Source organism: Microchirus variegatus (assembly GCF_963457635.1).
Source record: "Microchirus variegatus genome assembly, chromosome: 17".
In the NCBI taxonomy this organism is placed as follows: domain Eukaryota; kingdom Metazoa; phylum Chordata; class Actinopteri; order Pleuronectiformes; family Soleidae; genus Microchirus; species Microchirus variegatus.
In genome coordinates, this window is record NC_139818.1 from 2747217 (window position 1) to 2772223 (window position 25007).

Here is a 25007-nt window from a genome sequence, read left to right on the forward strand (position 1 = left end):
AACAACTGTGTTATTAACAGCTCAGAGGCGTAAAAAGACGTCAAATCAGATCATAGACTGTGAATTGTTGCTAATAATAAAAAACATACAATCAGAGTCAGTGATGTAAGACAATAATAACAGAAAAATGCTGTATCACGACAATGAACGGAGCCTCTGAAAACATGACACAGCACAAATGTGAAATCTGAAAAATGTCTGGATCACAGAAAATAATAATAATAATCAGATTTTATAGTCACTCAAAGACGATTTAACAAGACAACAAACTAGTAAATAAAGTAATGGAAGTTAAAACTATGGAAATGCCAGTTTTAGACGTTTCTGTTCATCAAACTAGTAGAAATATTATAATTCAGTGCAACTTTACAACTTTATTTCACCTTCTTCCTCACTCCATCTTAATCTAATGTCTCTACACCAGTGTGTGAAGGAAGAGGAGGAGGATGATGATGTCAGAGCAAATGATCTTATTATTGGGAATAAATCTGCTCTCTGTGATGGACTGGCGACCTGGGGTTGGCACCGTCGACCGCTCCGTGACCCTCATGTAGAAGATGGATGAATTAAATTAATCTTCCTCCTGTGAAAGGTCCATTCCTGACTTTTACTTTTTTACTCTACTGTATCTCTGAGAGCTCAATATATTTTCTGAGGTGGAACTCAGGTGTAAAAAGTGTGAAAACCACTGGTCTAACAAAAAGAAAGAAAAAAATCATTATACATCATGATTCCTTTGCCCTCCAGTCCATGTAAGTACAGACGGTGACTACAGCAGCTTCTCGTCTTCACTGTTATAAAACCTCTTTTTCACCCCTCGCTCAGCGCTCCAGTGGCTTTGCTCCAGGCTCAAACCTGTCCACGTTCCACTTATTCTCTGGCAGACGGTGATGTGTAATAACGCTGCCGTCTCATACCTCCATACTCTCTCTCTCTCTCTGTCTGTGTCTGTCCACACTCTGGTCCAGGTGCTGCTGTGGACGTCTGATAGGTCAACACGTGGGCCTGCCCCCCGGCATCTCCTCCGGCCACAATGACAAGGCCGAGCGCGTGGCCAAGAACGACAGCCTGTCGGAGAAATGGTCCATCAGCAAGCACACGCAGCTCAGCCCCACCGACGCCTTCGGTACCATCGAGTTCCAGGGAGGAGGACACTCCAACAAAGCCATGGTGACTCTGTGCTACACACAGGACAACACACTCGTTTTAAAACGTCATAAAAGTGGACCTAGTCCAGAAGTTCCAATTTTTTAGTGTGTATCTGCGTCATTATTATTATTATTATACATTACATTTTTCTAGAGCGCTTTTCTAGATACTCAAAGCGCTTTACAAATTGGCCATTATTAATTAACACATTCTCACTGGTGGTGCTAAGCTACGTGTAGCCAAAGCTGCTCTGGAGCAGACTGACGGAAGAGTGGCTGCCAAGGTGCGCCAAACGGCCAGCTCCGACCACCACCGTCATTCATACATACATTCATTGCATGTTTTTTCGAACTGTGGGAGGAAGCCGGAGAACCCGGAGAAAACCCACGCACACACGGGGAGAACATGCAAACTCCTTGCAGAAAGGCCCTTGTTCCAACCGGGGCTCGAAGTTGTTCCAACAGGGGTTTGAACCCAGGAACTCGGGCCTTCTTTCTGCAAAGGCGAGAGTGCTAACCACTACACCAACCGTGGGCCCGATTACCCGATTACCTTGTTTACGAAGCTCTGAAGGTTCTAAACAAACAGTTCAGCCACTGCTGAGAACGCTGTGTTTTATTGTAATCTCGGGCTCAGCGAGATCTCTGAAAAAACCCGGTCCGGTTACGTAAACAGCGGTTCTCCTGAACAGCAGATCCTCCTGCTCCAGGCACTAGTCCGGGAACATCGGGTTGCGTACATTGAACCTCAGAAGAAGAATAACGTCCCTTGTGGAGGTGTTTCACGAGCGACAGTGTCTTCTGACTCCGGGTCAAAGGTCGTCAAAGGGACTGCGGCGGGGAGTCGTGAAGAAGCTATTTTTAAACACTGTTAAATCAATGTTTTGATAATGAAGAGCAGTGCATCCACCGTTCCAGAGGGGGGAGCTGCGCTTCTGAGAGCGGGTGTGCTGATATGTCACTTCCGGGTTGAGAGACTTGAGTCTCAAATATCGCGGCTGGGAAACAGCGTCAGAAAAGACAGATTTCAATCGGCTCGTTTACAGCAACTAGGAGGTTTTTGAGCATAAAAACAAGTTAATGTATGTAAGTAGACCTCCATAACTAACATATATGTGCAACAGGACCACTCTATGTGACCTTTAAAAACATCAGTCACGACATCAGTGTGATTCTTACACAAACGTCATTCAAATGCATCGCACGTGTGACACATAATGACATCAGCATGTCTAAAGGTAACCACGGAAAATCAATTCAATTACTATAAGTACTATGGAGCGACATGTAATTATTATTAGGGCTCATTAATCAAATATTTGCTGTGATCAATCACCGCGAGACGAGTCATTTATCACTGCCACATCGGAAAACTGAATATGAGTCATCGTCTTATAATAACGTGAAATTCATAATTTAGGTTATTATGAAATACACTACTGTTCAAAAGTCTGGGCTCACCTATACAATTTCTTGTGTTTTCCATTAAAAGTCACACTTTTATCCATCAAAAGAGTTGCAAATTGAATAGAAATAATGATTTTTATTCAAAATAAAAAGGTTGCTTTCGTCAAAGAACCAGCAAAAATGTTTTCAGCTGTGCTAACATCATCGCACGAGGGTTTTCAAGGGTTTTCTAATCATCCAATAGCCTTCTAACGCCGTTAGCAAACACAATGTACCATTATAACACTGGACATGGGCCTCTATACACCTATGTACATATTCGATTAAAAACCAGATGATTTCTGATTCATTTAATGTTATATTTATTGGGGAAAAAAGTGCTTTTCCTTCAGACAACACACTCGTTTTAAAACGTCATTCAAATGCATCACACGTGTGACACAGAATGACATCAGCATGTCTAAAGGTAACCATGGAAAATCAATTCAATTACTACAAGTACTATGGAACGACATGTAATTATTATTATTAGGGCTCATTAATCAAGTATTTAATCACTGTGAGACGACACAACTGCAGAGTCATATATCACTGCCGCGTGAGAAAACTGAATACGAGTCATTGTCTCATAATAACGTGAAGTTATTGTGAAATCTACACTGCCGTTCAAAAGTTAGGGCTCACCTATACAGTTTGTTTGTTGTGTTTTGCATTAAAAGTCCTACTTTTATTCATCAAAAGAGTTGCAAAATGAATAGAAAATAAAGTCAAGACATTGACAAGATTAGAAATAATGATTTTTAATCAAAACAATATTGTTTTCAGCTGCGCTATCATCGCACAAGGGTTTTCTAATCATCCAATAACCTTCTAACGCTAATTCTGATTCATTTAATGTTATATTCATTGAAAAAGGTGCTTTTCCTTCAAAAATAAGGACATTTCTAAGTGAGCCCAAACTTTTAAACGATAGTGTACGCCCTCGTAAAATTAAAACAAACAGCTATGCATTTAATTATAATACAAATTAGGGCTGCAACGATTAATCGATCAAGTTCTTTGATTGTTCAGCCTCTTAAATGTGAATTTTTTCACGTTTCTTTGCTCCATAAAACAAAGAAATCGTAAAAATTATTCAGAGACTCAGGAATAATGTTCATATAACAAACTGAACTCACCAACAACAACAGTACAGACAAAATATTTGCATAAAAAAAATATATTTTGCAGACTGCAAATCATGTTTATGTTTTGAAATCATGTTTTGGCGTCATGTGGCGCCACCTACCGCCGTTTATCAATCATTGCAGTCAGTAGAGTCTCAGCTGCCGAGCAACCACGGGTTGCCAGTTACGTCAGAAAACTAAACCTAAAAGACCTTGGTATTTTGAATTTGAATGTAGTAACTGTTTTTGGCCACATTCTTACATATGGCGCCTTTAATGAGACAATTTTGTCCTGTGACACTTTATATGTGATAAAAGTTAATTATAATTCTACGTTACAATATCATAATAACATGAAAATATACTGATTATTATGTGATATTGTGTTTGTGTGTGTGTGTCCTACAACATACTGGTTTGTGAAGTGAAAATTGGCTTTGATTTAATCCCAGGGATTAAATTATTAATCCACAGTGACAGATATGCTGTGAAGCACATGTGGTTATAACATGAAACATACAAACTGTTATATGTAAATCTAATGTGAACACACACACACACGTTCCCTGTTTGTGCCTCTGATCATCATCCTCCTCATCCTCACGTGTCTTTTTCCCTGTCAGTACGTGCGAGTGTCTTACGACACCAAGCCCGACCTGCTGCTGCACCTGATGACAAAGGAGTGGCAGCTGGATCTGCCCAAGCTGCTCATCTCCGTCCACGGAGGTCTGCAGAACTTTGAACTGCAACCCAAACTCAAGCAGGTCTTCGGCAAAGGGCTCATCAAGGCGGCCATGACCACGGGAGCCTGGATTTTCACTGGCGGCGTCAACACAGGTAAAGAACACCACAGTACACAGTACATCGTTTATTTATACTGGACTGTACATACATGTGTGCAACAGTCGGACTGTCCACAAAGAGGGAGAAGATGATGTGGAGGGAAATACTTGAATTTCACATGGTGTTAATAATAAAAATACACACATTCTGTTCATTTATTTAAAGATATCATTTATTTATAAACTCTTTGACCACATACTTGTGGTGTATGACGGTCTGTGTCCACAAAGACGTGATGTGGAGGAAAAAACTTTAATTTCTGACTATGAAATACAACTTTTTTTATTGATTATTTATTGTCATTACACATGGTATTATTAAAAATACACACGTTCTGATCATTTATTTAAAGAGATCATTTATTTATACCGTACATACAGTACATGGGCAACAGTCTGACTGTGTCCACAAAGACTTTTACGACCACAAAATACTACTTTTTTTTAGATTCTTTATTGTCATTTCACATGGTATTAACAAAAATACACATTCTGTTCATTTATTTACAAACTGTTGAACTATTGGAGGAAAAAACTTACATTTCTGGCCACAAAATACTACTTTTTTTTAGGTTCTTTATTGTCATTTCACATGGTATTCATAAAAATACACACACTGAAGTGGAGAAGATGTTCTATACCAGCTTCTGATGGTGCAAAAATACACAATGTGTGAAACTAAAACCCTAAAATAATCCTTAAATTAACATCATTCCCATGAATTACTGTGTAAGTAAACAAGTGGTGCAAAGGACTGAAAATGTAGTTTTATTTGAAGTATTTTAAGATATTCTCAGAAGCCTGGCATCGCAAGGAGTAATTATACTAAATGTGTAATCTCAGCTGTCTTTAGGTTAAAGGTGCATTATGTAATAAATCATAAAATCCTCCTAATATGTCACAGAGACTCAGGAATAATGTTCATATAACAAACTGAACTCACCAACAACAACAGTACGGACAAAATATTTGCATTAAAAAAAATATTTTACAGACTGCAAATCATGTTTATGTTTTGAAATCATGTTTTGGCGTCATGTGGCGCCACCTACTGCCGTCTACCAATCATTGCAGTCGGTAGAGTCTCAGCTGCCGAGCAACAACGGGTTGCCAGTTATGTCAGAAAACCAAACCTAAAAGACCTCGGTATTTTGAATTTGAATGTAGTAACTGTTTTTGGCCACATTCTTACATATGGCGCCTTTAAAGAATCTTAGTTATTAAATAGTGTTGTTATTATTAGTGTCACTGCCCATACGTCCCACATCGTATTGTTTCCTCCCTCACAAACAGAGAAGGATTGAGTTATTGATTACATTTATCAGCCTGGAATAGAAAGAAAGAAAAGAAAAGAAAAGAGTTGGAACAATAATGTTTGACAAGATGGAGCGAGAAGGAAATAACAGAGCGGTGTTGGCTGTCGTCTGCACCTGAATACAGAGAGGATAGTGACGAAATGAGTGCAGACAGAGGGGTATAAAGAAAGGAATAAAGAGAGAGAGAGGATGAATAATAGATGGACAGTAACCACCGTTACATTGTCACTGAGCTTCTGACGCGTCACGATTAAAACACCCTACAGGGCTAATCAGGAGTGACTTAATCGCCCTCTTTCAGCGTGTTGCACCTGCTCGTTTCAGTCGTAAAAAGTGTGTGTGTTTTGTGTGTGTTTCTTTTTGTCCGCGCACGCAGGTGTGATTCGCCACGTGGGCGACGCTTTAAAAGACCACGCCTCCAAATCCCGAGGGAAGATCTGCACCATCGGCATCGCTCCGTGGGGCATCGTGGAAAACCAAGAGGATCTCGTCGGGAAAGACGTGAGTCTGTGTGTGTGTGTGTGTGTGTGTGTGTGTGTGTGTGTGTGTGTGTGTGTGTGTGTGTGTGTGTGTTTGTGTGTAAAATCCCCTCTTTGTTAGGACTTAGGGCCAATTCCAATTCCTATCTTAACCCTTAATCTTAACTGGCCTCAAAACCAAGTGTTGAGGGTTATTTTGTCACTTAGAAATGGGACACCCCTTAAATGCAGATACGTCTTCTGACTGTAGGGGGCAGAATAACGCCAAAGCTGCGTCCAGTCTGTCAACTCCAAAAAAGAAGAAGAAGAAGAACACATTTACGTCAGGATTATTTATTACGATCTGTTTGTCAGTTAAGTTATTAGGTTGTCAGTTAGTTATAAGATGATACTCATACAAATATTCAGCTGACAGTTACCACACACCACGATTTATTGAAAAGTAAACCACACCGGCCGACTATTGACAAAAGATCGTAAAATAAAAATAAATGTTACGCAACAATGACGTCAGTAATCCATAATATGGGCCTAAACTAAGATCATTTTTATATCTCTATTAACAAAGAAAATACTTCATTTGTATCACACTCGTTTCGCTGATTTCGACGCCATCTTTGTTATGTGAAAACACGCAATGCATTCTGGGTAGCCCTTGCTCCCAAGGGTGGTCTCGGAAAATCTCAATATTGAGGGCGATACAGCCCTTAAACTTGGCCTCAACTTAATTTTTCTGAGAATCGGGACAACACTTGGACCAAAGGGAGAGCATTTTTGAGATTGAGGGTTAAGCAAGGAATTGGAATTCACCATAAATAATATGAGTCCCCTGTGATATGGTAATGAGCAACACTCACACTCCTATAGTAAATACACACACAGCCCTTCTTTATACCACCAACAATCCAACAACCCATTCCATTTTTAATCAAGTTATAAAATGTAACTGTGCTAATTATTTTTGATAATTATAAATCCCAGATAAAAGCCAACATTGCTGCTAATACTGAAGTACTTGAGATTACTGAGATCAGCCGTTACTTGTTATCTAATTTGAAAATAAACTTGTTTTTTTTTATTCTTATAATTCCAGTGGCCAGGATTATTTAATATTTGTGTCACAGAGAAAGGTTTAAATGTTGATAACATCAAAGTTAAATGATCATTTATTTAGAGACTCAAAGAAAGACAGTAAACAGACACTTTCACTGTAACAGTGGGAGGGTTAGGGCTATTTGATAGGTAGACGTCGCTCAAGGATCTTATTCCCCACTTTGCTTTTTCTCCCAAAAAAATTTAAAAAGCACATTTGAAGTAATAATATGGTAAAAGACCTGTCAGTGAAGAATGACAGACCCCTCTCTGCTAGATAAATGTGTGTGTGTGTGTGTGTGTGTGTGTGTGTGTGTGTGTGTGTGTGTGTGTGTGTGTGTGTGTGTGTGTGTGTGTGTGTCACCTTTTCATGTGTCAGAGTTATTATTACACTTGTTAACAGTTTATGAGTATAACCCACTCTCCCTCAAAGTGAAGCCAACAGCTGGCGCAGAACGCTGACTCGTCCAAACCTCCAGAATCAATGTTCTAATAGAGTTAAAGTTTCATCACAAAGTGACGCCGCCGCCGCCGCCGCTCGGGAGTCAGTTCCGAGCCAACGAAAATGCCCGGTGGCTGAAATGAGATGATAAACTGCTGAAGCTCCACTTCATATGTGATTAGTCTCAAGTGTATAATGACCAAATGAGTTTATCAGCCATTGTCAGGCCTCAGCAGAACAAATCCCCTCTCTGAGAAACTCTTATTCTTTTATTTGTTCATTTAGTTTCTGTCTGAATAAAACCTTCACAGTTAAAGTGGTTTTAAAATATGGATTTTATTCATAACGTGTGGTTAAAAATGGACGGATAAACTTTCTGTCACTGAGACGGAAACAAAAGTTATTCAATTCAATTCAATTTTATTTCTATAGCGCCAAATCACAGCGTAGATTATCTGAAGGCTCTGTGCAGAGAAAGTCAGAAATGTTATGTTATTATAGAGCAGAAGAAGAAGAGACGTCCAATAATTCACACAATGAGAGAGAGAAAACCTAATTTCCTTTTAACAGAAGAAGAATCAGACCTCAAACATGTGCAGCATCTGCCTAGACAGGTTGTGGTGAAAGGGAAAGTGGGCTACAGAGGAGAGCTGGGGAGCTGTATTTTATAATACAGATTAGGGCTGCAACGATTAATCAATCAATATTTTCTGGTTTCTTTGCTCCATAAAACAAAGAAATCATTCAAACTATTTGAGAACATCGTTATTTTGAGGTTTGGGAAACACTAAAAAGCATATTTTTCAACATTCTCTGACATTTTATGGACTAAACGATTCATTTATTAATTGGGAAAACCAGTGACAGGTTCTGTTAAAAGGAAATTACTGTTTTTAATGTGCAGCAGCTGCCTAGACAGGTTGTGGTGAAAGGGAAAGTGGGGGCCAGAGGAGAGCTGTGGGAGCTGGAATTCATAATACAGATTAGGGCTGCAACGATTAATCGATCAAGTTTTCAGATTTTTCAGCGTTTTAAACGTGAATATTTTCTGGTTTCTGGTTCAGCATCCGCCTAGACAGGTTGTGGTGAGAGGACAAGTGGGGAAACAGAGGAAGTTGAAAGAGGGAGACGAGGTAGAGACAGAAGATAGAGATATAAGGAGTTATGTCGAGGGTTAAAAGTTTCTTTAAGCCTTCACATCAGCTGATGATGTTCTCGTACGTTCCCTCGCCTGTTTTTCCTTCTTCTTTTTCATTGGTTCACGTCTGGAGTTTGTGAGAACAGAGCTTCTCTTTCTTCTTCTTCTGCTCAGGCTGCTTCAGAAACACGGTCGTCCTTTTCTAAAAGCATGATCCGAGACGACAGGACATGCACAAGTCTTAGTCCAAGGCTACGAAAGAAGCCCACGTTCTATTTTATTATGTACATATTTAACATCTGTATATTCAGTTTTTAACCAATAAAGCCGTCGTCTGTCCTTGACGGATTCACCCCCCTCTTTATTTTACCTGACCTGAATTCCCGAAGCCTTATCGCTTCAGAAGATATTGTAATAAGTGCCTGACGGCGATGTTTGAACTTTTGTTTGTCGTGCGTTTTTCGACCTCTGACACAGTTTTTTTATATGAAAACACAGCTGCTGAAGGTGAAAAACAAGACGCTGAGTCCCTGAGGCTTTTCACTCTGCTGTTGTTACACCAGTGAACTTACAGACAAACATCGTTCATGGTCATAACCCTGCTGTCGTTCTTCATTGATTTATCTTTGTGCTTAAAGACTTAAAGACTCCAAAGATCTTTACTTTCAGTCCGTGCTACAGATTCTAGGTCAGAACCTTCTCCATAAACTCTAATTGTCCCTGAACGCAGCTGTCATAAGTGAACTCATCACTTATGACATTTATTCTCCATAATCTTGAACCCCCACACCTCTCCAACCTCCATGATATCAACACTATCTGATCCTCTACACCTCCATGGGCTCAGGAGCGTTTTTTTAGCCATACAGCTAACTCATCTCTGGAACGCTCTCCTATAACCGAACTGTCAGACTCTGAAAACACACACATTTAGACAAAAGTCAGAAGTCTTTAATGCAGAAAGTACGCGTGGAGTTGAGAGTGTGAGTCAGAGACGCTCGAGTCGCGGGTCAAAAACAAGGCAAACATCAAAAAACACAAACTATACTGGAAAAACACAGAGAGGTGAAGATGATATGAGACGCAACGACTATTTATACACAAGAGGGGAAAAGGAAGGGGCAAAATAGACCAAGAAATAACAACAAAAACAAACTAAATCCTGCTTCAAACCTCGTCTTTTTAGGCTTGATGTTTATGTTTATTTGCTGTATTTCTAAGACCTTGAGGAGATCTGGAAAGGCACCTAACGGTGGTTTTTGTTCCATGCTTGAATAAGGTGGTGCGTCCGTACCAGACCATGTCCAACCCCATGAGCAAGCTGACGGTCCTCAACAGCCTCCACTCCCACTTCATCCTGGCCGACAACGGCACCACGGGGAAGTACGGCGCCGAGGTGAAACTGCGGCGGCAGCTGGAGAAACACATCTCTCTGCAGAAGATCAACACGCGTGAGTGCGATTTACGCAAATTCTTTTTTAATCATGCTTACCCAAGTATGAAAGAGACGTTTTAAAGTAATCCAGCGAGCGACAACACCAGCACCAGCGTGACGCCAATATCCTCTGATTTAACAACGACATCACACTGGGTTAATGGGCTTCACGTTAGCCAACAGGACCGAAGTGATTATAACTTTAGTGAGGTGACGGCTTTATAAGCGTCCTGATAAAGCTCAGATCAACTCTTCCCTGAACTCCAAACAACAGCATGATATGATTGTATGAAAGCACAGAACTTGAAACACATGATTTCCTCACAACTCTCTGTAGCTACATTCTTATGCTGCACACAGGAAGTGAGTCGTTTCATGTCAAACCAACGATGGTTGGAGTTTGACTGAAAACACAAAGACGTGAATTCTTCTGCTTAAAAAAACCCAGTTGTTCAGCAGTTTTCTTTCCCCGCCCGCCTCTGTTCTCCTGCTGTATACACACAAACGCTCCCTCAGTCAGGTCTGGTAGTTTTGCTTCCCAGAGCAAATCATGTTACATTTGTTTCTGTCCACGAAGACGAAACAGAGGCAGAATAATCATCGAAGTGACCGTAGCGTAACAGCGAGAGTATTTGCGTGCGTGTTTGTGTACTGTGTGTATTACTGTATATGTGAGGCTGCACACACACACACACACACACACACACACACACACACGCACACGCACACGCACACACACTTAATTTTGTCCACTTCTTGTCACGATGCATTTCTTTGTTTCACATTTACGACCTAACCCTCGCTCGCTGGCAAACAAATGGATTTGCATTAAACACAAAAAGCCTCTCTGCTCTCGCTCACACACACACACACACACAAACACACACACACACACACACACACAGCTCTCACACACACTTTAAATTCATCCCATAACAGCTTTTCACAGCAGTTTTTTAAAAACGTGTCAGTGCAGAGAACAAACCTGAGTCAGCGAGACGTCGTTTATTTGTTCCAATCTTCTTTTGTTGTCGACATAAAACAATTGTATTGTTTTTTCCTCAGCGTGTGCAGAGTTTAACATCAATGCATATTTAATTAGGGTGAATATTTGTGACTAAATGGATACATAGTTACTCTATGAAGGGCAATAGCATGACCGACGATGTCTTTTGTGTTGACTCTCACTGATGTTCAACACATAAAGGTCCTGTGAATACGTTTTAGGAGGGTTTACTGGGAGAGAATGAACATATTCAACAAAAAGTATATGTGTAATTGCTTAAAAGTGAACATAATTAACCTTTTGTATGTACTTAAGGATACGCAGAAGGTGTAAACGTATAGATGTAATGGACGCGTAAGTGTCTGGTGTTGATGGAGACGGATGTGCAGGATAAAGGGACAAACTGGAGGTGAATAAATCCACTGCAGCGAACAGAAGGTTACCAGTAAACACAGTTCTTCTCCTCCTCCTCCTCCTCCTCCCCCTCCTCTTCCTCCTCTGTTTATCTTCCAGTCTCATGACGTGTGGTCTTCCCTTTGTCATCCTATGCCTGGACTGGTACAAATGGGGCTGGGAAGGCAAAGGGACGCCCCGGCGTCGTACCAGCATCCCAGATGAATCTAATTCAATCCAAGTCCATCATGTGATTCTTCTTTAACTGAGTTTGGAACCAGCTGTAGATGTATGGCGTTCTCCTGGTGAGGAGGAAGGTGACTCTGTGTGATGTGTTTGTATCTGCTGCTGTGCGACCACAACACAGACCTCAGAGATCCACTCACAACTGTTCATACCTGACATCTATATGTGATTTAGATGCGTCTCCTGTGACCACATGTGTCAGGGGCTGCATCTAAGGCTCCGTCCCAACACCTCCCCCTTAATATGTCCACTTAGTTTTGAGCTCCCTCAACCGGAAAATTCCCGTTGTTGAGAGAAGTGGTATTGGGACACCACTACATGCTAATTAGCACAGTGAACGTAACGAACATGCTAACCTACGTCACATGTTGACAATTCTACTGGTGGAGCGTGCTTCTATTTTCATTCAGGAAAAATGGCGGCGGAACAGCTGTTTGTTTTTCTCCTCGTCAATGCCGTCCTCGTAAACGTTAAATCACGAATGTGATTGAAATCTGACAAGTCCAGAGTATTCGTTTTCACACACATCCAAACACTGACAAAACTATCCAGATGTAGCAGAGCTACATTTGAGAGCGTTTGCCCGTCATGCAGCTCTGCGCGGTGGGCGTGCTCTCTCGGGGGAGCTCGGCGGGTAGCCGCTCGCTAGCTAGTTAGCTAGCTGCTTTCATAAATCGTCACTTATTTTCTGACATTAGTGTTCAAAGCATAAAACGGTCCTTTGCCTGTGTATCAAACCAACATATTCCAACACAATTCGACATCGGAACGTGCTTATTTGCGAAAATATATTCCAACGAAAATGTTCCTCGGCAGATGTGGCCGCTATCTTTTTTGAAAAATATCAGCCGGCTAGCTGAATCTGCAAAGCATCATGGGTAATTTCATCTACCACTTCTATTTAAGCCTGCACCAGAGCTCCCTACATTTTGAGGGTTGATTATAAGGAGAAAATCACATTTCCTCTTGTTCCAGCTACACATGAACATGCAAAATGTAGGGTTAGGGCAAAAATGTACGGTTAGGGGAGGTATTGGGACAGGGCCTAAGTGTACACATGGGTCTGTTGACAGTGTGTTTTAGCACTTTTCTGTTATACAGTTCTAGCAGGACTCTTCTCTCGACTATAATCCAGAATAATAATTTTTCAAGTTCTTTACATGAGTGGAAAAAAAAGACACTGGCCCAACTCTGATCCCGGAGCCTTAAAGTAAATCCTAAATATCTTAACTTAAATCTACAGTTTTTTCTCCGCCCATTGTTTCGCCCTATTCTTTCTACGACGTATTCTCTGCCTCCTCATTCACCACATCATGGTGTTGTTTGGCACATCAGGACCCTTTTCTTTTTGATTTGATTATAGTGAAATGAGCAGCGCGTTCATTTTCCTCACAGCAGGGATCCTCAGGGATTTGAGCGTAGATGCTGTCAAAGAATGTAAAGGAGTTAGAGAGAGAGAGAGAGCTGTTAAAGGTGTGATGATGGTGTTTTTAGACCACACTTAACCACAAGCTTTTTAAAAAAAAAACAACATGAAAGACATGTGTGGTTAAGAGATATTATTATGATGCATAATCTCCCCCTGTGGTACATGGTGGAGTTAATCCCACTGCAGCTGTGTGAACACTGTCATCATCATGTGACCGCTGGAAACACTGGAGCAGTAAATTGGCCCTTTTTTTTACATATTAGAACCATATTTTTACGGTTTTTTTTACCTTCATGCATATTTAAATGAGCGCAGATTGACAGATATAGAAACACTGCTTTAGCAATAGTCCCAAAATAAGCAGGTTTTACCATTCCAAACCGGAACATACCGTACTGTACCATGCTGTAAACACAGCGTCTGTTCGCTCGAGTCTCAGTGAAAGTGAATCTTTTATCTCTGACTACAGAGCAGCTCATAGTGTTTATGACTGAAGTTTGTCCATGATTGGGTTTGATAGTTTGGTGCCAGAGCGTTGAAGTGAACTCCGACTGAACTTCCTTTATTGTTCGCTTCAGAAAAATAGTCGTACGTAGATGTTTGGGTTTAAATATTCTTTAAAACTTCACGCTTCTGACTGAATGGCTGCTTTTTTCCCTCTCAAGTTTCCTCATCTCTTTCTTTGTGATGATGACTCGTTGTGTGGCGTCTTATAAAACTCATTATAACTCAGCATTCACAGACAGTGTCATCTTTTCTGTTGTGTCATTCTTTGACACAAAATGGAGCATCATCAATTTCAAAATTTCTCTCTCTTACATCCCTGTTTTGTTCTCCATCAACGCTGACTTTGAAAAGGATGATGGAAACTCCACTTTTTTTTGCCCCTGAGGACTCTTGATTCGAATCCAATTCTGAGATACTTTTTGTTTTTGAGAAGAAAGTCAGCTCACTGTCAAAGTGCATCAGGGAAAATGGATAATTTCCTGATTTTCAAAAATTCATTAAAAATATTCCTTATAAGTTTTGCAAATATTTTCAACTGATCCTTGTTCAGGGCGATGCCGACTATTATGAAGGTAAATTTCAAGTAATTCCGAGATACTTTTCGTTTTTGAGTGCATCAGGTAATGGATCATTTCCCGATTTTCAAAAATTCATTAAAAATATTCCTTAAGAGATTTGCAAATACTTTAAACAGATCCTTGTTCAGGGCGATAAAGACTATTATGATGGTAAATTTCAAGTCATTCCGAGATACTTTTTGTTTTTTTGAAGGAAGTCAGCTCACTGTCAAAGTGCATTAGGACAAATGGATAATTTCCTGATTTTCAAAAATTAATTAAATGTATTCCTTAAGAGCTTTGCAAATACTTTCAACTGATCCTTGTTCACGGCGATGCCGACTATTATGATGGTACATTTCAAGTAATTCCGAGATACTTTTTGTTTTTTTGAAGAAAGTCAGCTCACTGTCAAAGTGGATCAGGGCAAATGGATCATTTCCTGATTTTCAAATATTCATTAAAATTATTCCTTAAGAGGTTTGCAAATATTTTCAACTGATCCTTGTTCAGGGTGATGTCAGTAGTGACACACTTGTGAATTGGTTTGATGTTAGATGTTTGTTAGTTGATAGAAAAATGTCTTTGAATCCACGGATGTCGTCATTTTTAAAGACCTCGTCTTATTCAAACTCCTGTTAAACTCTGTGGTCGCTGCACGTGTTTGTCACAGCTGTCAGAACCAATCTCACCATCACACACACACACACACACACACACACTGAGGTGACGGGAGTTTGTCCGTACACTTCCTCCTGCAGGCTCAGCTTTGTACTCCATGTTGTGGAAGATGAAGTTTCTAGTGGTTTTGTAGACGAGTTTATCTGAAGGGACAGCTCAAAATAAATGTCTTTTGACAGGAGTCCTGGTTTGGGAGGCTGTAAATATAGAGGACGGAGGACGGAGGCGACACTGAGTGTTAAACTGGAGAGAGACGGCGCTTGTAACCATTTGGCAAAAATTGTCTGATTAGTAAATACAGAGGTTATAAGAATGTGCAGCATAGTGTCGTTTTATCGCTAAAAGTATTCAAAATGTTTAAAATCAAATTGAATTTGTGAAATTTGGAAGTACGTCACAGTTCAAAGTTCACTTATGAACAAAAAGACAAGGAAAAAACAGTCAATTTAGTGACAATTATTGCTATTTTATATCAAAAATGTGGCATAAAACTAATCACAACAACATAAGAAGACATTTATGGCGTTTAATTAAAGTCAGAGAACTTGTTTTATTTTTTGAAACAAATCTAAATAGTTGATGATTAACCATTACTGTCCTATTCTGTTTTTAAATGGAAAAAAACAACGATTATTATCAGGTTTTTGTAGTTATCTGGTTATTCAAGGGCTCATGTAAACGGAATAAACCGATATTCATTATCAGTTTATGGTCGTTATTGGTTTTTGAAAAACCTGTTTAACAAACCGAGGTTTCTGTTAATATTCTGATTTCTTCGAGTCATGTTTACACTTTAAACGCTTTATTCCAGTTACCCGATAAGTACCAGAAATCAGTTTTTTTCGATTTCGATTAATCGATTTTATTAATCGTCAACTTTTTTGATCATCGATTCATCGGTTTGAAGATTTCTGATCTTTTCAGCTTCTTAAATGTGAACATTTTCATGATTATTTCCAGGTTTGACAAACACTGATCAGCATTTTATGAACCAAACGATGACTCGATGAATCGTGTAAATAATAAATCGACAGATTAATTGATGGTGAAAATAATGTTTAGTCGCAGCTCTGTTCTCGTCATCTCATGGTGATGCTCTGAATCTATAGCGCAGTAAATATTTAACCGATGCTGCACTTTTAAAAAAAATCTAATCCGTCAGACTCTCGTCATCAATCTTCTTCTTCTTCTTCTCGGAGACGTTTCTTTCTCCTCTCTTTCGTCGACATGGTCAAACTCAGACATGAAGAAGAAAATCAATAAAAACACTGGCAGCGCTTAGAGCTGCTCAGTCAGAGACTGCAGCGATATGCTGACACGTCTGCTTCACTGACTCTGAAGAGTTTTAATCACACACACACAGAGAGAGAGAGAGAGGAGAACATGAAACACAGAGAAAGGGAAAGAATAATCTGTGAATCAGTGAAAGCAGAGATCAGCTGCAGGTGTTTCCTCTGAAAAAAGCTTCATCCATGAGTGTTTTCTTTTTCCTGACTGAATCTTATCATATCATATCCCCCCCCCCCCCCCCCCCCCCCCGCATACACACACACACATGATGATGTTGTTTTTTAAATTGGATGTGCTCTGTGCTCTGTGCTTCAGGCCTGAAGTTGAATGAAAGTTATTCATTTGTGCAGTTTAGTAAATAAAGTCTGTGGGAATCCAGCAGTCACCTTGAGTGACCCCTTGAATGGTTTTGGAATATTAAGGTAGGCACATGCATGTGTGTGTGTGTGTGTGTGTGACCTTCAGTGACCCCTCTCATGGCAGCGCTTTCATTAATCACAGCATGCATGCGTATATAAAAAAGATGAAGTAGTTTCGGGGTAATTGAATCCAGAAGCAGTGAGACCTCGCGTCGCAGATTACCTGTGACTCTGTGACACCCCCCCCCCCCGCTGCGATTCATGCAAGGACGTGTGATACTCGTCTACTTCTTCATTTCAAGCACTATAAATGATAATACTGATTATAATAACTGTATACCTACTGTATGTACAAAAGCATGTTTAGGTAAATAAACGAGATGACAGGCAACAATAATAGGAGGAATAAAAGTACAATATTAATGGTATTAAAGGATAAAAAATGAAATAGAACAATCAAAAATAAAGGTTAAGAGGTTAGAAAAATTAGAGAAACTGTCAAATATATAAGGTACAAGGTAAAAACGGGTTTTAAAAAGTGACTTAAAACAAAGATACGTTGTGTTGTGTCAGGACTTGATTTCGTAACACATTGAATGCATTATTATTATTATTATTGTTATTAGAGTTAAGCTGCTGGATCAGGTTATGCTGTCTTCTCCCAGCTCTTTGCTCCAGATAATCAACAGTTTAATCCCTGTTTAATAGTCAATATTCCAAACAACACATCTGTGCTCGATTGGTTTTGCCTTACTCCCAGAACCTGGATCTGTGGCACGACAACAGAATTTGAAGAACCGACTGAATTTGATCTGTGAGGATGAATCAGGAGCTGAATCTTCTTTTTCCAGTGAAATAGAGTTTCAAACCAATCGGTTGATGAATTCAGCTTTAAATTTAGTTGAATTTTATGTCCCAGCAGTTAATTCTGTAAAATCAAGAGGTGGTCGTGTGTTTTAGATCTAACTCTCATACATTTATTTCTAGTTTTCATGATCCCTGTGGTGATGATGATGCAGAGATGAACTGATAAAGTGTGGATTAGTAGATCATAATCTCTCTCTCTATATATATAAGAATATAAGCAGATTAATGCTAATACAGTGAAATAACTGGGTTAAGGTTTGATGGAGCGTGAATGGTTTGTCAAAGATGATAAACATGAGTCAGCAGACGCGGTTTAAAGAGGACAAAGAAGCAGCTCTTTGCCACAGGTGCAGTTCCAGGTTACGTGGATGTGATCTGGTGTGGAAAGAATTGGAGTTCATGGTCTAATAATCTGGGTTTAAAAATAAGAGCAGTGAAACGCTGGTGGACTTTTACAAACTCGTCTATGATATTATTGTTATTATCGCTCATGGTGATTTAAAAACATCCAGTTCATGGTGGTGAAATCCTGTTATCGTGATAATACAGTCCTTGTGATTTATTTTTTTAATATGCCACAATGGAGCACTGCATTGTTCCTCACCACTGATTATAATCTCATTAGATTATAGATTTTATTATATCATGAATCACAATTATTCTGGTCAGTATAATCGTGACAGGGAATATAGCAGATGTCGTGAATATAGCAAAAATAGCAAATACCATGGCAAGAGTTCTTGATAATTCAGAAAAAAATTACTCTGAAAAACAGGGAAAAAAAATTGCACAAAAAAACAGAAAAAAATTACTCCGAAAAACTGGGGGGAAAAAATTTACTCTGAAAAACTGAAAAAAATTTACTCCGAAAAACAGAAAAAAACAAATTATTCAAAAAAATCAAACCGGAAATTAATTACTTTCAACTGAATGCAATACGCTTCCGTAGATTACAGACACGACTGTTAGCTATTTTTTCATTAATTTATATAGATAATCTAATGGGGACAGTGATACAGTTGTTGTTTGTTGTAGAATGTTTGACGTCTGATGAAAACGTCTTTGTTTTTGATCAAAAATCTCCGGCACAAAGGCAGACAAACAATAAAAAATAATAAAATACATCAGAGCTATTGTGCCATAAAGACTTCTGGGAACTCGGCTAAGAGGAATTCTATCTTCTGCACATCTTCACAATCTGATTATCTGTCTTAACGTGGTCGTCTAAAACAATCAGGGCTCGTCTGAAAGTGCTGAGTCATGTAAGACGACGACGATGTACTGTACGTCTGATTTCATATAATATAATATAATATAGACGCAAATAAATCCTCCTGCACAGATGGAAGAATTCAGCTTTACAACAAAAGGATTCAATTAAAAAGTATAATTGAGTAAATTCAGTGGAAGCAGCAGATGGTGGAAGAACAGGACATTATTTTATATATATATATATTATATATATATTATATATAATAAAATAACATTTTAAATGATCCCAGTTCCTCATGTGGAGGATAAAGCAGTAGCAGATGGAAGGATTACCATAAATTAGTGTTTTAGTCCAGATTAAACAAACTAAGACCAAGACCAGAGTTCACTGAGACCAAGATGGAGAAATGAGTCATTTCTAGGTTCTATAAAACTCATTAATATGCAGAATTGTTTCCGTTGTACGTCCACGATAACTCTTCACGAGCTATGAGCCAAACCAGTAAATTAGGGTTTAATGTCTCACAAAGAGAACGTGAACCCTGATCTTTAGGTTAGACGACAATGTTCTTAATCTGCTCTTCATTAATCTAACTTTTACTTTTGTGTAAAACAGGAGCAGCAAAATAATGTTTCCTACACTAATAAAACAGCTGTCGTCTTGGCTGGCTTTTATTTTGAAATCCCGCGTCCTGGTTGAAGATTTGCAGCCCAGATGTTCACCAGCTTTCAATCACACTGGTGTCCACTCAAGTGTGTTGTGATTGGTTCATTCATTTCCTCAGAACAGGAACAACGTTCTGTTTAAGACCTAAACCTGGTGATTGAGATTAATACATGTTTACTGATGTTAGAAATCAACTAAGAAGTACAAAATCATCTTATAAACTTGTTTTTCAACCAGCAGAGTTGCCCCCTGGTGGCTATTTAATATATTCCTACTTCCTGATTGACTTCATCAAGGGAAAAGGACACTTTTGTAATATTTTACATATATGGTCAATGGTCCAAATCCAGTATAAGACTTAAAACCTCAAAGAATGCTCTTCAGTAGCTCAACACTAACATGAGGTCCAATAATATTGAGCCTTTGCAGGTCTAGTGGACCTAATAGACCAAATCCTGGTCCTAATGAACCAAAACCAAAATGTGTGAGTGAATGAAAGTCAGTTTGTACAGTGCCCTAACAGAAATAGCTATGCAAACCTGTGTGTGTCTGTGTGATTGTGTGTGTTGGTCACCTCTTTAGGACCTGTTCTGTCATAAACACTGACCTTGTCAGGACTAGTAGTCCTCATGGAGACCAAAACCTGGTCCCAAATGAGGCAGAACCTCATTTATTTAAGATTTTAAATGTGTTAACCGGTTATGGTTAAGGTGAGGGATAAGGATTTATTTAGACTGTAGGAATGTGTCCTTGCAGCATACTGAGGACCAGTGAGGGTTTTTAACCAACAAAGTGAGGTCATTTTTTACGAAGTGAGGACATTTTGGCCGGTCCTCACTTTGTTTTCATCTAAATCACTTTTTTTTTTAGGTTTTAAACATGCTATACTCGCACACCTTTTGCTCTGGAGCTCCACCTGCAGACACGTTATGGTACTGCACCCAAGATGTCATTCATGAAGTAGATATTTGTAATTGTGTTGATTTATAAAGTGGAAATGCTGGTCCTCAGTTTGCCAGCATTTTTTACCCGGTCCTCAGTATGCAGCAAGTACAAATGTGTGTGTGTGTGTGTGTGTGTGTGTGTGTGTGTGTGTGTGTGTGTGTGTGTGTGTGTGTGTGTGTGTGTGTGTGTGCACATCATGCAGGTGGAATTCTCTCCTCCCAATTAGCCCTGACACAGCTGTGCTGTTCCCCTCCTCATCTGCTCCTCGCTGGGTTTCAGTGGAACAATAATCATTAGATCCTGAGGCGTCGCCGGCCTCCGCCGCTCACCAGCCATCAATATCAATATCAATGCTCGGCCCATGTCACACACACACACACACGTTCATACACACACACACGTTTATACACACACACGTGTTCAAACACTCACACACGCTGCTAATCACAAAAACAGATGTCCGAAAAGAAATGGATGCAGTCTGATACAAAATGCAAGTCATGTGTCTGTGTGTGTGTGTGTTTGACCTGTGTGTGTGACGTATGGGTGTGTGTGACGTGTGTGTGCGTGTGTGTGTGACGTGTGTGTGACGTATGTGTGTGTCTGACGTGTGTTTGTGTGTGTGCGTGTGTGTGTGACGTGTTGGTGTGTGTGTGCGTGCGTGCGTGTGTGACGTGTGTGTGTGGTGTGTGTGTGACGTGTGTGTTTGTGTGTGTGACGTATGTGTGTGTCTGACGTGTGTGTGTGTGTGTGTGACGTATATGTGTGTGTGTGTGTGTGTGAGACGAGTGTGTGTGACGTATGTGTGCGTGTGTGTGTGTGTGTGACACGTATGTGTGTTTGTGTGTGTGTGTGTGTGTGTGTGTGTGATGTGTTGGCACTTTGAAGTTGATGAAGGCCCCTGAAATATTCTCCTTATGTAACTGTCCCTGTTTGGAGGCCATGTGAGAGTGTGTGTGTGTATGTGCGTGTGTGTGTACACATGAAGTGTAAGTACACATCTGTCTGTGAGTGTGTGTGTGAGAGGCAGACGGTGTTTTCTCCCGTTGTGAATTATGCAGCGCGGGATGAGAGCGATGTTTCCAGTTTGAAAGAATCAGGGTCAAAATAAGAAGCGTCAGCAAACACGTTATTTTGGCCTCAGACTGAGAGAAACACGACGTCACGTCAGCTGGAAACATCAGCTCATTTGTGTTTAAAGGACAAAACTGTGACTGTAATAATCAAACATTAGCGTCAACGTCACTGGATCTGACAGATACAAATGTCAAATCTGACAGAAAAAGCCTTTATCACATGCTTTACTCTGCACAGACTGTCAAATATGTATGGAAACGTGATTTTATGGTGTTTTAGAACCATTTTAATGTTTTAGTCTGCATTTTTTTCGTGTTATTTTTGTGTCTTTTTGTCTGTTAGCAACTTCCTGTCTACAGTTACTGACAATCCACTTTTTTTGATACAAGGATGATTTTTGACACCGCTGAACCAAATGTCTTTGGTTCTTTATTCCTATGCTGCGTGCTTTGTCTAAAGAAAAAAAAAGCCTATGTCAAGCAAGACTATCAGACCTGACAGAGGGAGCGTTTGTGTGTATACAGCAGCAGTGCAGGGGCGGGTGTTTGTCCTGTCAAACTGATGAACGGCCGTGTTTTGTGAGCAGAAGAATTGCATGCGAGGCTATAAATTAGCATTGAGTTGTTGCTACGCTAACCGCTTGCCAGCAAAATATGTTTCAAAAATATTCCGCCCTCCGGTTCCTCATAATTAACGTCATAATTAACATAAGTATGGCTTTGTTAATTAATGTACTTACCAGAAAATCAACGATAGGTAAATCGTCCAGAAATGGCCGCCGCTCTCTTCTTGCCGAGTGTTCTGCCCACTGATGGACGGAAAACGCGTTGGGACAAACTTCATTTTTATAAAAAAAAAAAACTGTATCGACAATTGTGAATATTCCCCAAACTTTTATTATAACTTAGATGTTACGTAACTCTCTTGTTTTTATTACTAAAAGTGAATTTATTTAGTATTTTTAAGTACATCACATAAGGTGTACTACATCCATTTCTTTGAGTGTACTGTCGAACACAATCGTCACAACCTTTAGCACAACCTCGTGAAGAAGAACAGGAGGTAGATGAGGTGTTTTTATGGCTGAATGAGAGAAAAGTACGAGCAGGAAAAGTCACAAATGACATTGATTCTGGACGAGGATTAAACTGAGATCACTAAAGCTGCAGAAAACTGGGGGGTTTTTTTATGGCGTCTGCAGCGGCGAGGAATAAACAGCACATCGAACAAGAATAACACTCAAACATCCCTCTGAGATGTTTTGAAATAGTTTCCCTATCTGCTCTACCTGCTCCTGTACATGCAGAAATCACCCACCTACTAATTATGCGTAATTAGCCCAAATAGCCTGTGATTATCAGGCGAGGAGCAGCGATCTCTGTGTGGAACGTGGTGGGGATTAATCAGCTCTGTCTCTCAGTGTGCTGGTTATTTTAAAATAATGAAAGGAAAGCGTTAGCTTTAATGAGTACAGTATCTTGACAAAAAGTGACACATTTAACACCTTTTTTCTATTTCTGGATCAAATATTCCCGCTGTATTGTAGTCTGGATAACGTCCCTCTCGCTCTCTGTGTGTGTGTGTGTGTGTCTTCAGCTCGTCTTCACTTTGTTGTGTTATTCGTCCTTACCTCCCCTCTCTCTCTCTCTCTCTCTCTCTCTCTCTCTGTGGTTGCGTACAGGTATCGGTCAGGGCGTGCCGGTGGTGGCTCTGATCGTAGAGGGCGGTCCTAATGTCATCTCCATCGTTCTGGAGTACCTCAGGGACACGCCCCCCGTCCCTGTGGTGGTGTGTGACGGCAGTGGACGAGCCTCTGACATCTTAGCGTTTGGACACAAGTATTCTGAAGAGGGAGGGTACGCACTCACACTATATTTACTCTACATATATGTATGTATATAAATATCGTCTGGTTTCTTTGCTCCATATAAGAAAGACGTCAATAAAATGGATTAATTTTGTTTTGTTGGACAAAATTCACGACATCTAAGGTCCAACAAACACCGACCTCTGTTTTCTGACGTTTTGTGGAGCAAATTATTCAAATGAGATTCATTTATAGATGCTAGCTAGCTTAAATAGATAGATGCTAGCTTAGATAGATAGATAGATAGATAGATAGATAGATAGATAGATAGATAGATAGATAGATAGATAGATAGATAGATAGATAGATAGATAGATAGATAGATAGATAGATAGATAGATAGATGCTAGCTAGCTTAGATAGATAGATAGATAGATAGATAGATAGATAGATAGATAGATAGATAGATAGATAGATAGATAGATAGATAGATAGATAGATAGATAGATAGATAGATAGATATATAGATAGATAGATGCTAGCTAGCTTAGATAGATAGATAGATAGATAGATAGATAGATAGATAGATAGATAGATAGATAGATAGATAGATAGATAGATAGATAGATAGATGCTAGCTAGCTTAGATAGATAGATAGATAGATAGATAGATAGATAGATAGATAGATAGATAGATAGATAGATAGATAGATAGATAGATAGATAGATAGATAGATAGATAGATAGATAGATAGATAGATAGATAGATAGATAGATAGATAGATAGATAGAAAGATAGATTCTAGCTAGCTTAGATAGATAGATAGATAGATAGATAGATAGATAGATAGATAGATAGATAGATAGATAGATAGATAGATAGATAGATAGATAGATAGATAGATAGATAGATAGATAGATAGATAGATAGATAGATAGATCTACTTCAATCTCACTGCATTCAATCGTTGGACCTTGAATCTGTGGTTTCATTATAAAAGTTAATATTTAACTATTTAAAAACAGGATTATTATGACTGAGTGAAAAGTCTGAATCTTGAGGCTCAGTTGTTTATCAGTGCAGGAGAACATCTTGGCATGTGTCTCCAGGTTTTCCTCTTCACTCCTCTTCACTCCGCTCCAGCGCAGACCGTGTTTTTCTCCGGTTGCCCAGACATTCTTGACAGGGTCTGCTAATCTGGATCTGGTGAAATTAGGCATTTTGTGAAGCACGGCACAGCTGCAGCTCCTTCTGTTGGATTAACTCCTCTGGCTCCTCTGGTGTCTCAGAGAGCTGCGTTAGTGCGTTTGTGGTGTAACCAACAAGCCAACACATCAAGTCAAAATATAAACAGATTTAACAGCCCTTCACATTTAATTAGTAAAAATAGAATTTCAACATATTTCCTTTATCTCAAAGTTTGTGGTGGTTCTGTTTGTGTATAAACACACAAATGCATTAGTATCACTGTATAAAGGTTTATTTATATTCTAAAATA

The 25007-nt window shown here is 39.5% G+C and overlaps 1 protein-coding gene across 1 annotated transcript in view; it reads left to right on the forward strand.

The window, feature by feature from the left end:
* The window catches only part of trpm3 (transient receptor potential cation channel, subfamily M, member 3), a gene marked incomplete at both ends in the record, with an annotated part of 212875 nt that overhangs the window by 106620 nt on the left and 81248 nt on the right, over positions 1-25007 (forward strand). The window contains 5 exons of the mRNA XM_083904273.1: positions 969-1170; positions 4345-4558; positions 6256-6380; positions 10310-10481; positions 23383-23557. Coding sequence (XP_083760399.1) covers positions 969-1170; positions 4345-4558; positions 6256-6380; positions 10310-10481; positions 23383-23557 — 888 coding nt within the window. The remainder of the gene's footprint in view (positions 1-968; positions 1171-4344; positions 4559-6255; positions 6381-10309; positions 10482-23382; positions 23558-25007) is intronic.